The 17,816-nt window shown below is 39.0% G+C and overlaps 1 protein-coding gene across 1 annotated transcript; it reads left to right on the top strand.

Moving 5' to 3' along the window:
- Positions 1–2,020: 2,020 nt before the first annotated feature.
- LOC146315855 (NACHT, LRR and PYD domains-containing protein 3-like) lies at positions 2,021–13,616 on the top strand. The gene is made up of 12 exons (XM_084736590.1): positions 2,021–2,149; positions 2,272–2,412; positions 3,439–3,555; positions 4,344–4,410; positions 4,849–5,027; positions 6,783–6,861; positions 7,337–7,565; positions 7,722–9,525; positions 9,627–9,800; positions 11,026–11,196; positions 12,859–12,905; positions 13,042–13,616. The coding sequence occupies exons 1-12, from the start codon at positions 2,061–2,063 to the stop codon at positions 13,614–13,616; spliced, it is 3,672 nt and encodes a 1,223-aa protein (XP_084592716.1). The 5' UTR covers positions 2,021–2,060.
- Positions 13,617–17,816: the final 4,200 nt, after the last annotated feature.

The following is a 17,816-nucleotide window of genomic DNA, read 5'->3' as shown; positions in this document are numbered from 1 at the left end:
TCCTTCATTAAATATGAAAAAACATAAATAAATGTATAAATATAAAGTTGAATCATACCTTAAGTATGTGAACTTCAGCCTAGATTTGTAAGAAGTCAGAATTATAGGCTACTATTTGTGTTATTAGTGCGAAGGCTATTCAGTTATTGTTGTTCAGGCAGTGACAGAGCTGCAACAGTTAATCACTGAAATAAAGATGAAATGTCCTGATATGAAAATGGCTTCAAAGAAAAAAAACCGTCTTGCCATATCATGGCAGCTGACACACACAGCAACTTCATAAACCTGCATGTGCAGATATACAGTCAATACACCTGACGGGGTAATAATGTGTCATTAAATTAATAATGTAGGTTTTATGTGTAATTTTACAATGATATTATAATTTGAAATGTAGTCAAACAGGATAATGTTGACATTATTATGAAGTGTAATTTATTTCTAAAACTCAAAATCTCTTCAAACTAATGAAATATACAGTCATTACTGAACAACTTTGGTTTGAATAATAGCAGGAAATTGTGAAATTGTGTTTGTGTGTGTCAACTTTGCAACATCAAGAGGAATTCATGATGACAGGAACAATCGAAAGAAACAGTCAACTGTTTTGATAAATGATTAATCACTTCAGTCATTTTTCAAGCAAAGCATTTGGTAGTTCCAGCTTCTTGAATGTCAGGATTTACAGCTTTTCTTTGTCATTTATGATTGTAAATGAAGAGTCTTTGGGTTTGGGATTGTTTGTTGGACAAAAGAAGCTCTGGGATATTTTGATGAGCATTTATCACAACAGACTAATCAAAGAATCGATTAAATGTGAGAATATTCTGCAGATTAATCAGTAATGAAAATAATCATTATCAGCCATTGGCAGCAATGGTTGATAGAATTCATTAGAAAAGGGGGATACAGGCAAGAAATAAATAAACAGCAACAAAGAACTGTAAGAGGATATATTAGTGTTAGATAGTGTTTGCTTTATTCTATAATCAATTTGTTAATTTATAAGCAAGAAATGATTTCATGTATAAGCTGTAGACTACATGTCTTTTAAATCAGAGCAACATATCAGTGTATGGCACGATCCCTGTCTGTCATACCAGCTAGATCAGTCATTTCCAAAGACTGGGTCACAGGAGATTTTGTTTGGGTTGCCAAATAAATAGAAGACCACAGAAGAAATTCTGCAAATTTGTGATTTATATCCAAAGCACACCTTTCATGAAGCATTTGAAATGTGTATGTGTGTGATGTGGAAATGGCAGTAAAATGGTCAGGAATGTTCATTTATGCACAAATGAACTCTTAACATTTATTGATGAGGCCTAGTGTGAACTGGATCATGATGGTTCGTCAGTTTTTAAAAGGGGGTCCCTGGGAAAAAAAAAGTTTGTGAAACACTGAACTTGATTGCTGATCACTGAAAATGTCCTCGAAAAGTCCTAGAAAATGATTTCTAGAAAAGAGTGGGAACCTGTAAACAATCAATACATTCATTTAATGTTTCTATGTCTTATTAAGACTTTTAAGGACATTTTTGGATCTATATTCATATTTAAAATCATATTATTCAACGGTAGTAGAATATATCTATACTACTTGAACTTTACTTATAGGAGACATTTTACTGAAGAACAAATACTTTGGCTGCTGATACTTTAACTACATGAAGCTGATAATTTACTTTTACTTAAGGATTCAGTGTGTGGGATTTGAGGGGATCTGTTGGTAGGATATAGTAGACATTAAATATAACATTTACAAGTCTGTTTTTCTCAGTGTGTAATCTTGTGAAAATAAGATTTGCTACTTTAGAACGAACCCTTTAGTTTATGTTAGATGTGGTTCCTTTTCTGTGTTTCTAGATGCCCTGAACAGACAAACCAATCACTGGCTGTAGATCAGGACTTTTGCTTTTTTTCACAGGTTCCACAGCCACCGTAGGTTCTCCTACAGACATGGGTGAGACAAGGTGTTTACAGTCTGCGATCTCTGATTTTTATTTCCTCTCCAGATGAAAGTGTGTGTCTGTGAGCTGATGTGGAACTGAGCTCAGCAGCATGAATCAGATTGAGGACGGGGAGGAGGGCGGCCTTCATTCTAAAACCACTCTGTGTGAGGAACATGGCTGCCAGACCAAATCTCAGAGGTGAGATGAGGATCTCTAACTGTCCATGACTCTTCTTCATGTTACAACTCAGCACTCACATCAATCCACCATCATTATTCACACTCAAAGCTCTGTGTGTGTGTGTGTGCGTTGTGTTGAAGCCCAGAGCAGCAGCACACACCAGAGTCTCCTGGACCTGAACCTGGACCTGAACCTGAAGCTGTGCCTGAATCCAGCTGTGTGTCCTTGAAGAGTAACTTGTCCATGGAGCCGCCGCTTCTTTTCAAAGGACGAGCATTGGAGTAAGTCAGCATCAAGTTACTTTATGATATCAGCAACATTTGAAGGAGTAAATTCCTCTTGAAGAGCCATATGCAGAACCTTCCACCCCTCTCTCTGCTGTCTGATATCACTCCACTAAGTCCCTCCCACCAAACGCACAATTTCAAACAGCTGCAGAAGGAGTGAGTTTTTTGTGTGTGTTTATGTATTGAATGTTGTGTACAGTTTTTGTTGAAATATTGTATATGGGTTATTGCACTTGTGTGTGCATTTAGATGTGATATAAATAATCAGATTCTGATAAGGGATGAAACTCTCCCTGCTGATCTCCTGGAATTTCAAGTCCCCCGATTTCTTTCCTCCACGTGATGAAATAGGACAATCTGCCCATCCACTATATTTATTAGACATAGTATCAATGCTGTTTGTTGTTGTATTTTTTGAGATATGTACATATTCCACATATTTGTCAGTTGTGTCTAAAAAGGAGACCAATAACAACCATGTCAGAGCTCAGCACTCAGATCTGTCCAACATTATTCACACTCAGAGCTGTGTGTGTTGTGTTGTGTTGAGGCCCAGAGCAGCAGCACACACCAGACTCTCCTGGACCTGAACCCAGCTGTGTGTCTTTGGTTTGAACAATACAACTTTAACAACAGTAATAGCAGACTAACTGAACATGACTCTATGACAGGTCACTTGGAAATTGTGTTTGTGTGTGTCGGCTTTGTAACATCAAGAGGAATTCATGATGACAAGAACAACAACATTTCTTCTGTTTTGTGCATTTTTGTGCTTTTTATTTCACACTTACTTTCATTACTTACATTCATCATTTGTTGTTGTTGTGTTTGATGTTGGTTTTCACACTTGCTTTTGCAGTGTAAACATGTTTCCCATCCGTTGCTTCATTCTCATCAGCTTGGAGGTTCTTGTCTCCTGCACTTCCACCTGCTTCTGAACAAGCTGTTCCTCCAACAGCTTTTGTGTCTGAAGACTAAAGTGATTTCTCTTTCCTGGTGGTCTTTCTCTTTGTCTAACAGGATCTGTGGGAGATCAGCATCTTCAAAATCTGAACCCAGCTGTGTGTCCTTAAACAGTGACAATTCTATAGATCGCTTCATTGAATTTAAAGGTCAACAACGGTCTGCTGCAAAGAGGTAAGCTGTTAATTACATTAAAATATTACTGAAAAGTAGAAAGAAACTTCCTACATGAAACTGCTCACAACAAGTTCTGTGAATTATCTTCAGTAACTGGGTCTTGATACCCAGAAAGAGATGCTGTTCAATTTCTCAGATATATATTTTGGTGTTTTGAGCTCAATAAACAGAGTGTGATTTAATCTCATTATACTGGAGAAAAGGCAGAGATCTCTATGGCTGTGATTTTATTGATACAGATACTAGCTGCTGATGAGGGTAACCCCCATTCCACTCAGTTCCTCCAACAAATGAATGTTTTCTAGTTTTTAACAACAGTAAAGTACAACACTCTGACTTCCTGCCTGCTCAATCTGCTCTGTGCTAATTGATGAGGCATCCATAATAAATAGACTCTGCACATATTTGAAGTGGAGTGGAGAGTTGCTTTTGGGACGTGCCGAGGTGCTGCTGGTGGAATCACAAGCATTGTGTGGAATTGCAGCCATCAGCTCCGGCTGCCATGGTGTGGTCATAACACAGTGCAGCTGTGCGTGGTGGAATTTAGCCGTTAGGTGCGACAGGCCTTCAGACCACTACAAGAGGATCGGACATCTATCTGGCCATAAAGGAATGTTAACAAAGAGAGGACAAAACAAGACAAGACAATTTCATATTCCACATATTTTTCAGTTGTGTCTATAAAGCAGACCAATAACAACCATGTCAGAGCTCAACACTCAGATCTCTCCAACAACATTATTCACACTCAGAGCTGTGTGTGTGTGTTGTGTTGAGGCCCAGAGCAGCAGCACACACCAGACTCTCCTGGACCTGCGTCTGGACCTGAACCCAGCTGTGTGTCCTGCAAGAGTGACCAGTCAATTGATCGCTTCTATGATTTTAAACAAGGACATTTGTCAGACCAATAGCATTGGTCATATGACCTAAAATGTTCATATTTCTCCACTTCTCATGTTGCTTGCTGCTGATATTTGCTCTCATTACATCCAGTCAGACCAGTTGTCCTTAGAATGTTCTTGTTCTCCTAGAATGATGATGATGAAGATCAGAGAGAAAATTTTAATTGGTTTATGCAGCAATGTCAATTGTCTGACAATGTAAAGTTAAGCCTGTTATCCTGAAACCAAAATCCCACTGCTCTGAAAATACACACTGGACTCCATTAATATATTGCTAATTTCAACAGTCATAAACATCTACGCCTTAAATAAACTTATTAATGATTTCTTACAACTCATAAACCCAGCTGTGTGTCTTTGGTTTGAACTATACCTCCTCCTCCAACAGCTTTTGTGTCTGAAGACTAAAGTGATTTCTCTTTCCTGGTGGTCTTTCTCTTTGTCTAACAGGATCTGTGGGAGATCAGCATCTTCAAAATCTGAACCCAGCTGTGTGTCTTTAAACAGTGACAATTCTATAGATCGCTTCATTGAATTTAAAGGTCAACAACGGTCTGCTGCAAAGAGGTAAGCTGTTAATTACATTAAAATATTACTGAAAAGTAGAAAGAAACTTCCTACATGAAACTGCTCACAACAAGGTCTGTGGATTATCTTCAGTAACTGGGTCTTGATACCCAGAAAGAGATGCTGTTCAATTTCTCAGATGTATATTTTGGTGTTTTGAGCTCAATAAACAGAGTGTGATTTAATCTCATTATACTGGAGAAAAGGCAGAGATCTCTATGGCTGTGATTTTATTGATACAGATACTAGCTGCTGATGAGGGTAACCCCGATTCCACTCAATTCCTCCAACAAATTAATGTTTTCTAGTTTTCAGTCACGTTCCAACAAAAATTCCTGCTCTAATCAGCTGCTCTACAACACAGAACCACTGCTGAGAGTCTGAGGAAACACACAGTTGGTACCTTAATAATAGTGCTGATGGACTGACCCTGAATAAGGGTGTTGGGAGGTGTGTGTTTTTCTGTTGACTTTGTTGATTGAACAGCCTTTTCATTCCGAACCCATTCATCATCACAGATGCCAGGGGGTTCTCAAAGGAAATCACACAGCTCTTAAAGTGAGCAAATGCTTGGCCTCTCCAGATGCAACTGGTCGATCTCCAAGCATGAGTATCCCTGAGAGAGCATCATTTTTCTTGTCTTTGCACTGATCTGGCATTCTCTAGCTTTATCTTTGTTTTTTACCATGTTAACTTACAACCCCAATTACAAAAAAAGACACTGTATAAAGCACAAATAAAAACAGAATGCAATGATTTTCAAAAGCTTTTCAACCTATATAAAGTTTGCACAGTAGAAAGACAAGATATTTAAAGTTCAAACTGATTAACTCTATTTTTTTTTAAATTCTTGCCCATTCTTGCTCGATATACAACTTCAAATGCTCAACAGTCCAAGATCTCCATTATCATATTTTGTGCTTCATAATGCAACACACATTTTCAGTGGGAGACAGGTCTGGACTGCAGGCAGGTCAGTCAAGTACCTGAACTCTTTTACTATGAAGACATGGTGTTGTTTTGACATTGTCTTTCAGAAAGAAGCAGGAACGTCTCTGAAAAAGAAGTCATCTTGATGGCAGTGTATGTTGCTCCAAAACCTGTATTTGCCTTTCAGGATTAATGGGGCTTTCACAGGTGTGACAGTTACCCATGATGCCATGGGCACTAACGCACCTACATACCACAGATGCTGACTTTTGAAGTAAGCACAGGTAACAATCTGGATGGTCCTTCTCCTCATCAGTCCGGAGGACACAATGTCCATCATGTGATATTATCACATTCCCAGTTGACCTGTTTACCTGGAGAATGTTCCAAACCAGTATTTTTTCAGGATTTCACAACTTTCCCAGTCTTTTGTTGTCCCTGTCCCAACTTTTTTGAATGTTGCAAGGGTAAAATTTAGAATGAGTTTAAATTTACAAAGAACCCCAACAATAATACACTTCTCAGTTTTTTTTTTTCCGGAATTTAGGTTGTACTTCACCTACTACAAGTCTATTATGACACAAGGTGGTAAGGTAGCACTGGATTAGCTTGTAGCTGTGCATTGTTGTCTATATGGGTCAATAAGAGACTGGACTGGACTGTTGATACACAGAGGGATCAGTGGCACAACTCATACTGTAATGTTGGGGGAAATCATATCCTTAAGTGTTGCAGTCAACACTTTAACTCAAAGGACCTTTATTTTGTGTTTGTATCTTTGTGGACAGACATAATTCAAGCCAATTCTTCATTCTTCCTTCACAGTGTTGAACAGGAGAGTTCTGATCTTCCTAGTGGTCAGTCTACCCAGCAGCATGAACCACAGCTGGACTCCATATTTAAGGTCTGTACATATACAACAACCACTTTTACAAATACTCTGTTCACAGTAAACCCCATGCTACACTCTTTAAACCAGTGGACTGTAGGTTTGGGTGGTATAAATGTATTGCAGTATAGGGTATTATACTAGGCATACACTGCCCTAAATACACACACTCCTCTTTCTATGAAATTGATACAGAGATCCTGTGTGGAGGTGATGTAGTGTGCAGAGGTCTTTCTACTGGTAGACAAGACAGTGCAGTGGTGCAGGTAAATATAGCATATGGGGATAAAGTTACCAGACTCACTAGTAATTTAAAAAAATGCCTGCACCAAATTTTATACAAATACTGTCATAATATTTTATACAGTGGTGAAATGTCAGGAAGGTATGAGGATATGGAGAAGTGGATACTGCTCAAGCCAAGTGGATTGTCTGCCTGATGTTGAGTTCCATGATTTTTGTTTATTGTATACTTAATATTCTATTCTAGCTCCTGGAACAGAACATCTTAACTTTTGTGAAAGGTGAACTGAAGAGGATCAAGAAGGACCTGAGTTCAGGTCATACAGAACTCTCCAAGAGTCAGAGGGAGGATGAGAAGGTGTCGGATGATGAGGAGGAAGAGCAGAAGAGGAGCAGCAGAGAGGCATTTCTGAAGATCACACTGCACATCCTGAGGCAAATGAAGCAGGACAAGCTGGCTGACGATCTTCAGAGCAGTAAGAGAACTTCTCTAATGACTCAGCATGCTGGATGAATACTAATGTATTTAGACATAGACAAATATATGTTGATATAAGAAAGGGAAATTTTCATATAGACTTCATCATTCATATTCATCATTTATTGATCTGATTTGTTGTGCATTCATGCAGGAAGTAATTCTGGAGCTTGTCAGCCTAAACTTAAATCTAAGCTGAAGAGGCAGTTCCAGTGTGTGTTTGAGGGGATTGCTAAAGCAGGAAACCCGACCCTTCTGAATCAGATCTACACAGAACTCTACATCACAGAGGGAGGGACTGGAGAGATCAATGATGAACATGAGTTCAGACAGATTGAAACAGCATCTAGGAAATTAGACAGACCAGAAACAACAATCAGCTGTGAAGACATCTTTAAACCCTCAGCTGGAAGAGATGAACCAATCAGAACAGTAATGACAAAGGGAGTGGCTGGCATTGGGAAAACAGTCTTAACACAGAAGTTCACTCTGGACTGGGCTGAAGACAAAGCCAACAAGGACATACATTTCACATTTCCATTCACCTTCAGAGAGCTGAATGTGCTGAAAGAGAAACAATACAGCTTGGTGGAACTTATCCATCACTTCTTTACTGAAACCAAACAAGCAGGAATCTGCAGGTTTGAAGAGTTCCAAGTTGTGTTCATCTTTGATGGTCTGGATGAGTGTCGACTTCCTCTGGACTTCCACAACAATGAGATCCTGACTGATGTTAAAAAGTCCTCCTCATTGGATGTGCTGCTGACTAATCTAATCAGGGGAAAACTGCTTCCCTCTGCTCGCCTCTGGATAACCACACGACCTGCAGCAGCCACTCAGATCCCTCCTGAGTGCATCGATGTGGTGACAGAGGTCAGGGGGTTCACTGACCCACAGAAGGAAGAATATTTTCGGAAGAGATTTAGAGATAGGAAGCAGGCTAACAGAATCATCTCTCACATCAAGACATCACGAACCCTCCACATCATGTGCCACATCCCAGTCTTCTGCTGGATCACTGCTACAGTTCTGGAGGATATGATGAAAACCAGCAAGGAAGGAGAGCTCCCCAAGACCCTGACAGAGATGTACATCCACTTCCTGGTGGTTCAGTCCAAACTGAAGAATGTCAAATATGATGGAGGATCTGAGACAGATCCACAATGGAATCCAGAGAGGAGCATGGAGATGATTGTGTCTCTTGGAAAACTGGCTTTTGAGCAGCTGCAGAAAGACAACCTGATCTTCTATGAATCTGACCTTGCAGAGTGTGGCATCAATATCAGAGCAGCCTCAATATATTCAGGAGTGTTCACACAGATCTTTAAAGAAGAGAGAGGACTGTACCAGGACACAGTGTTCTGCTTCGTCCATCTGACTGTTCAGGAGTTTCTTGCTGCTCTTCATGTCCACCTGACATTCATCAACACTGGTGTCAATCTGCTGTCAGATGAACAATCAACCTCCCAGAAGTTTGAAAAAATAGAAGACGAATCTCCAGGGACACACTTTTACCAGTGTGCTGTGGACAAGGCCTTACAGAGACAAAATGGACACCTGGACTTGTTCCTCCGCTTTCTCCTGGGACTTTCACTGCAGACCAATCAGACTCTCTTACAAGGCCTACAGACACAGACAGGAAGTGGTTCAAAAAACAATCAGGCAGCAGTTGAGTACATCAAGAAGAAGATTGAAGAGACTCCCTCTGCAGAGCAAAGCATCAATCTGTTCCACTGTCTAAATGAACTGAATGATCGTGCTTTGGTAGAGCAGATCCAGCAGGCCCTGAGTTCAGGAAGACTGGGAGATAAACTGTCTCCTGCTCAGTGGTCAGCTCTAGCCTTCATTTTACTGTCATCCGAAAAAGATCTGGATGTGTTCAACTTGAAGAAATACTCTGCTACAGAGGAGGCTCTTCTTAGGCTGCTGCCAGTGGTCAAAGCCTCCAAGAAAGCTCTGTAAGTGGGATTTATTCATCATCATCAAAATACTTTACTATCTTTCATGTGGAGAAAAAATAAATAACTTCTTACTGGTTTCCTTGCTGTTGTCTCTCCAGACTGAATGGCTGTAACCTCTCAGAGAAAAGCTGTGAAGCTCTGTCCTCAGTTCTCAGCTCCCAGTCCTCCAGTCTGATGGAGCTCGACCTGAGTGACAACAACCTGCACGATTCAGGAGTAATTCTACTGTCTGCTGGACTGAAGAGTTCACACTGTACACTTGAAAGTCTCAGGTCAGGATTCATTAACTTCAACTGATGACCACATGATTGGTATGATTAATGATCAACAGCATTAGTTGATAAACAGTGCAAGCCTGTGTCTGGTAATGTGTCAAAAGACCCTTGAAACTCCTTTTACACTGGACAAAAACCCACTAACACCCACTAACATCTGACTCTTTTCTTCAATAAGTAAAATTGGTATTCTCTTTGGGGTCAAATGACACTGCAGTAGTCAAGGGCATTTATCATCTCCAGCTGCAATTGGTAGTGATGTACACAACGTAGAGGTCCACCATCTATTTTCACCCCTTTTTAGTGAAGGCAATGAATACTTGTCGCCTCTTTTGTTCCTTTTTCATACAAAGGTGCTGCTTGGCTCAGTTTGACTCAGTGCTGCAAACCACTTCAAACCACAGCGATTCATTTGGAAGCTACAAAAATGCTGACACAGACACTTTTAAAACCTCTTCTCTCTCTGCTCTCTGGCACAGATGTGCTCAGTCTACTGGCAATAGGGCAAAGTTCAGTCACTTATTTTTACTGGGTTTACCAGTGTTTAAAAAAACCTGCATATGCAGACTAATTTTGGTGTAAGTAAACACAGTGGTTTCTTGTATGGCTGCAAGATATTGGAAAAAAGTGACATTGAGATATATTTTTCAGGAGTATATATTTTGCAAGATCAACATCAGGAATATTCATGACACATTTAAAATGATCTTATTATGGCCAGTTTCAAAATCAACCTCATATAAAAGTATAATGCATAAAAACGTTCTTTAATTTTGATGATGTCAAGTTGTCATGACAAAGAGACTGACAGGTTATGTTGTTTTGGTTAATATCAAGTTCTCATAACAGTTTTGTATTAAAAGTGACATAAGTGACTTCATCATGATCTTGACAGGTATCATGACATGGTTATGACAGTGTAATGACAACTTTATGGACATTTCCTTAAATAAAGTATTACAGATTTATTCATAATTACTATCTGGACCAAAATGAACCTGAACCAAAGACAGATGAAAATATATAACCAAGTATTCAAAGGGAGGTTCCTCAAGCACTGGTTGCAAGCTGAAGAACAGACTAGTTTCCTCTGTCTGGTTGCTATACTTTAATGGTTACTGTTCACTCTGATTAATCATTTTTGGGGACAGTTTCACTTTGTATTTGACTAACACAGTAGTGTCAGATAATCTACCATACATGTTGTTTTGTGTGTTTGCAGGCTGTCAGGCTGTCTGATCACAGAGGAAGGCTGTGCTTCTCTGGCCTCGGCTCTGAGCTCCAACTCCTCCCATCTGAGAGAGCTGGACCTGAGCTACAATCATCCAGGAGACTCTGGAGTAAAGCTGCTGTCTGTACTGGATGATTCAACCCGGAGACTGGACACTCTCAGGTATGAAAAGGCCTGCTGAAGCTGCAGACCATCAGTCTGCCAGACTAGACAGAGCTGAACACTCCTTTTGGTTAATGGTTGATACGAGTGTAAACAAATAATCACACATGTAGGAAGTATTTATTTGTCATTTATTTATCCAGAAAAGTCCCATCTCTCCTGCCAAGGAGTCCTTGGGCTTTATGTATAAAACTGTGCATCGGATTCACCTTAAAAGATGATTTACACGTGAAACATACAAAATGCTTACATACAAAAATATTCTGATATGTAAAACAGGGTAGAAGCACATCCTGTGCAGGTTTCCTTTTATAAATCACTATCAACTCAAAATGTAGTGCACCTTTTGCAGATGTAAATTGACAGTGAAACACCCCAAATTAATATTCATTCACACTTACTGCGTGAAGACAACAGAAATGGCTAAAAAAAGAAATTTAACATGGTGTTAAAGTCCATATTTTGTTGTGGAGGTTGAGACAAGAAAAAAATATGTTGTTTGCTGGACAAAGTGTGGACATACAGATGCCAAAGAGCCATCAGAGTGGGATGCTGTGAATGCTGCTGCATCGCAAAGTCGGCCCCTGTCCAAAATAGAAAGTGGTCAGGCAGAAAAGTAGAAGCCAGAAAGCGCGAAGACTGTTTATGTCATGGATGGCACATCAGGGAATCTCTCCTAAGTGGAGTAGTGAGGGAGACAAAGAGGGACACAGAATGTACCAGATGCACCAGATGATTTGGGCAGCCTGCATAATCTCTATTCCCTCGTTTGAGATGAGAGTACACCACACATGTACATGCAACAAACAACGCATTTATGTACAAAAACAATTGGGGCTTTATTCATTAAAAAAAGTTTCTATTCCAGCAGCAGACTTGTCCTCAATCTACTCCACACATTTAAACACAGATAAACAAACTAAAACCCATGATTTACAAAACACAGTAAGAAACAGACAGAGGGCTAAAAAGATGAATGGCAAACAAACAGCAGTGGCACTGTTCAGTCAAAACTGATTTGAGGGGTAAAGACTAACTAGTAAATTCCACCAGGCATGGCACCTCTGCTCCACAGTTCTGATCCGTCCTCCACATGGCTGCAGCGCTCACCAGCAGCGTTTCAGAGGTGTTTCAGCAGCAGAACATTTTGCCCACCTTATTATGTTTACTTGCTCAGATTTTGTTGATTAGGTCCTCTTTCCTTGCTCTTTGTGCTTCTACCATTGGTAAGCAGGCTGTGTGGTTAAATAGTTTCTTTTCTGTGTGTCTTTATGATTGTGAGTCTGCACAGGGTCTTTTATTTTGAAAATTAACCAGCTTCTCCTGGCTTTTCTGTGTCTGACTTCCTGCCGTTCAATCTGCTTTGTGCTAATTGACACAGCATCCGTCAAAAATAGACTCGGTCTGTATCCTCCTTGGACTGGAGTAGAGAGATGCTTCTGGGACACGTCTGAAACATGTCGCGGCTCTTCTGGTTGAATTACAAGCATTTTGTAGAACGGTCACACACCACTCTGACTGCTGTGGCACAGCCGTGATGCAGCACAGCCATGCCTGGTGGAAATTGTGGGTTAAAGTTAAATATGCCTTGCAGAGTACTGTAATGTCCATGTTTGCATGCTGAAATTAAGTGTGCTGGTCTCACCCCCCTCCTCCTTTCAGGTTGGAGCCTGGTGGAGGCCAGTGGTTGAAACCAGGTCTGAGGAAGTGTAAGTGTGTTTGTAATTTGATTCAAGCAGCATACATTCAAGCATCTTAAAAATGGTGACATCACTCATTCAAATCCCTGATGAATGAACAGATGTTAGATTAATAACTGCAGCTGTATCGTGCTCTCTCCATCAGATTCCTGTGAACTCACACTCGACACAAACACAGTGAACAGAAACATCGAACTGTCTGAAAACCACAGGAAGGCAACATATGTGAAGGAGGGTCAGTCATATCCTGATCATCCAGACAGATTTGACAACTGTCCTCAGCTGCTGTGTAGTGATGGTCTGACTGGCAGCTCTTACTGGGAGGTCGAGTGGAGCGGAAGAGTTTCTATATCAGTGACTTACAGAGGAATCGGAAGAAAAGGGAACAGCGATGACAGCGTGTTTGGCGAGAATGATCAGTCCTGGAGACTGATCTGCTCTAATGATGGTCGGTACTACGTCTGGCACAATAACAAGAGAACATCCATCATCTCCCATGACCCCTCCAACTCTAACAGAGTAGCAGTGTATGTGAACTATCCTGCTGGTAATCTGTCCTTCTACAGAGTCTCCTCTGACACACTGATCCACCTTTACACCTTCAACACCACATTCACTGAACCGCTTTATCCTGGGTTTGGGTTTGGGTTCTTGGCTGGTTCCTTTGTGTCTCTCAGTAGAAGGGAAACTCTTCTGTTAGAGAAAGATTCTCCCTGTTGAACAGATCAGTTGAGTCTGCACAGGATCACTCTTTCATGAACAGATGAAGGAAACGTTCTCAGCCCTGTAATCTGTAAAGAAGTGATGTAGTTGGCCACAGCCTAGAACGCTTCTAGAAAGCAATGGTTAGTCTTCTAGACTCCTTTCTGGTCCAGATCTAATGTCAGAATACAGAGGGTTACACATTAACCACATTAACGAAACCACGTTAACTAAAACAACATGAAAACACAGTAGAGCTGCAATGATTAATCAAATAAATGATTACTAGATAAACCACCAGCTATTTTGGTAATCAATTAATCAGTTTTTGAGTATTTAAAAAAAAACTTAAAATGGCTTTTTAAATGTGAATATTTTGTGTTTTCTTTACTCTGTTATAGCTATAAATTGAATGTCTTTTGGTTGTGGACAAAACACATTTTAGGGATTCGGGAAACTGATCAACATTTTTTCCCATTTTTAGACATTTTATAGACCAAACAAGTAGTTGATTAATATAATAAAAATAATAAGTTGCACATTAAAACACACAGAGCAAAAAAAGAACAATATCTAATTGAACTGAAGAGTCTCTGCGGTCAAATTAGTTGTGGGAAAATTGAAACTTATGTACCAAGAAATGTTACAACAGTCTATTCAAAATAGAGATGTATGGAAAAATCATTTTGAAAACACCTCCAAAGAATCCAGATCAAGAGCAGATTTGAGAAAACCTCAAGGATTTTGAGCTATTAAGAATTATCAGACCCCACATCACAGAAGTAGAACTGGAAGACAAACATGTGGACCTGAAACTCAATGCTCAATGAAATGTAAATTTGCCATAATCATAGTGATATTCAACTTACTACTGCTAAGTGTGGGTCATTTCCTTGAAAGCTGGAATGATCACACCCATCTAACCTTATCTGTTTCTGTCAGAGTCATATTCTGGTTAATACAATAACAAATAAAAACTGAAGTTAAGTCAACTATGTCTAAAAACAAGGCAACAGTGCGAACTAATCCTCAGTCTCCTAGGTGGAAGTCCTGTGCTCAACACATTTATCCACCATGATCTGTTCCTGATGAGAACCTTGTCACTATTTATAATGTCACCTTACTTCTTAAAGCCTTTCTTTCAAAAAACCATTGTGACATGAAGTGTAATGGGTTTTAGCAATAGAGAAGTAGAGCCCTGCACTGGCCATGTTTGATGAGTAGGCTGTTTGTAAAAGTGCCTGGTTTTCTTTTCCATGTAGCAAATAAAAGTATTTTCCTTGATAGAGTATCGTGACTTCAGAAGTCTCACAGATTGATGAAATATGTCCAGTGGAGATACAATTTCTTTTGTGGGCTTAAAGAATGTGAAGAAATATAGAAGCTTTATATTATATTTGTATGGTGCAAGTCTGTTGTTCTGCTTGGTCAACAGGTATTACATGTGCCACATGCAATACACATGAATGAAAATGTGTGTAATGCATGTGAATAAAATTCAGTGTTTATAATTTATGGTATAATCTGTAACAGTATTTCATACTGTTGTCACTTCTTGCCACAACAAAAGAAACAACCAGTAGGACAAATATGTATAGACAGATAAATGTACCATTTTCTACACAGTGCTGCCATCTTGTTTGTTCTGTCTTGTTATTTATAGACTGATGATTGTCTTGTTTGTTCCTACTATTTATGTTTCTTTATTCATTCTCATTGTTCATTGTTCATTTAAGTCCCATTGAATTTGTACCAGTGACTTTATTGGATTGCATAATAACCTGATTACTTGTATATTATTTTATTTCATTTATCTATTTTGTTATTGTTTTTGCTCATTTCATTCCTTAGTATTGTCGTCAGTATTGCAAGTAGCTTACTGGTAGTCTAACTACATTCATATTTGCATTAGTGTTTCAAGTAATTAAATTACTTTTTTGGCATTTTTTTGTGTAGTTAACTACTGAAAGTATAAGAAATTCAGAGCCGTTTTATTACTGCATGTCTGCTGTGATTGAACCCCCTGATAACGTGCTCCATCTCCGTGACTGCTGTGTACCCAGACAGCCACCATCACACACCTAGCCTTTGTGTAGCACGTGCCAAATCTCTTGAGTGTGTAAAACTAAACTTGAATACATTTGGACTGATTATGTCTCTTTATTCAGAAATGCTCAGAGAAGTTGTTGCATGATATTTTAGAAGTTACCTGAGTATTTCTGCTTGGTGCAATACACCCACCAGTACTATTTGACTGATTGTATATAAAACAAAAACTGACATTCTTTGTTTTTTCCTGTGAAAATTCAAATATTTTATTTTTGTGGTTTATGTATGTATGACACTTTTTGCAATAAACTCTATGGATCTGCATTTTTTGTTGGCAGGAGAATTTTTTGTGTTATATTTTCATATCACATGTACAATGATATTTTTATGAAGTAGTTTGAACTACTTTTGATGCATTAACAAACCTTTAGAAAAATATTTGTAAAAGAATTAATTTTCTGTTTTGTAATCAAATTTGAAATTGAACAAGGTAAGGCAAAAGGCAGAAAACAGTCTATCAAAGTCCAATTTTTCTAGGGGATGCATCCCCAAACTTCTGCACTTCAGCTACAAAATTCTTCCTATTTTTAAGGTTGGCAAGTATAGTTAAATTTCACCAGGTCATACACAGAACGTGTATCTTAGGGTGTTTTTGAGCAAGAATGGTCACAAAGACTTGATTGTTAATACTGAAACGACAAAACCTCAGCAGATTGAAGAATATAGATATTTTTAATCTATTTAAATGAAAGGGGAGAGAGGGAGAGAGAGAAAATTCTGCAATGTCCCAGTTGTTTATGTCTGTGACATATTCTACAGATATAGATATTGAAACTGTAGTGAAAGGTGTCATGTAGCTGGTATGATATTGATATAACTGTAATTTTCACTATTTTTTCAGAGAACCAAACCCATCACATAGAAAAAATAGATGCAATGTAGCTGCGTGTCAGATGTGCTGCTCACTCGGGCCATGAGACTGATTTAACCTGTTAACACGAGCATCAAAAAGAAAAGCAAGAGGTTCCACTACAAACACACCCACTGCTCACGTAGGCAGTGTGTGGGTTAATAACCTCTAAAGGTTTACAAAAAGTAAGCTTAGCTACTTAGCTAGTAAGTTCTCAAAATGAATTTTTATCCTGTAACAAGACAGAAGAAGGTGGGTTACTGAGCTAAAATCAAGAAAAATAGCCCTTGATTGTATAAAATACTTGAAACTTTTTACCGGAATATTTTAAAGAAAATAAAATTTTAAAGGCTGTTTCACTGACAAATATTAACCTGGTAGGAAAGAAATGATAGGCAGTGAAATCTGATGAAATGATGAGGTGTCATCATTTACTTATTTCTTAAAAATGACCTATAGCTGATCTTTAAAGTAAATGTTTACTAGAACTGAAATTGGTTAATACTACTACTAATAATAAATAACCTTTAAATAGACAGACCTTTTCAAAAAACAGCTTCACATGGTTCTGGAGGTCCTGGTTCCCCTTTGTTAGAAACCAGGACTGAGGAACAGAGTGAAGGGATCTCAGGCTGCATTCTGCCTCATAACAACATGTCCAAATGGTCATGATGTGATTCACACTGATGCATAATTCCATTGTTCAGTGTTGAGCAGATGTTTATTTCACATGTTAGTCTGCACCCTCTAGTGGACAGATAGTAGAGCTACATCATCTGTTGTGTGAGCTCTCTGACTTGGTTTCTGCCACTGGTCAGACTGGTTTTTCCTTCGCTCTGATGTTATTTTAGACTGAAATAAGGTGACACACAGATGCCAGGAGTGACGAGGAAGAAATGAGCAGCTCCTTCTCTCCTGGTGTTTCTCTGAAACATGAAGGTGGCAAGTGTCCGTAAGCTGACCCAAAGTGAATTCAGCAGGTGAGAATCCTACCAGAGGATTGTGTTAATGTTGGATAATGAGGATCACTTTGATTACATTGTGCTGTATCACTGTTTAACAGTGCAATAGAGGTGTTTCTTGATGCTGATTGCTTGTTTCAAAACTGTTTGAACTGTTCTAGACTTCCTCTCCGAGTTAAAGATTTACATGCAATATTGTTTGTGTTTTTCAAGTAGAATCAGCAGCAATGTGATTGTATAATAAGTTCACGTGGTTTTAGTTTCACTCTTATGTTTTCTTAGACTTGGACTCTGATA

The sequence above is a fragment of the Lutjanus erythropterus genome, chromosome 14 (genome assembly GCF_056507025.1).
Source record: "Lutjanus erythropterus isolate fLutEry1 chromosome 14, fLutEry1.hap2, whole genome shotgun sequence".
Taxonomy (NCBI): domain Eukaryota; kingdom Metazoa; phylum Chordata; class Actinopteri; order Lutjaniformes; family Lutjanidae; genus Lutjanus; species Lutjanus erythropterus.
The sequence above is the reverse complement of the archived record's forward strand: the minus strand, read 5'-3'. Positions and strand labels throughout refer to the sequence as shown.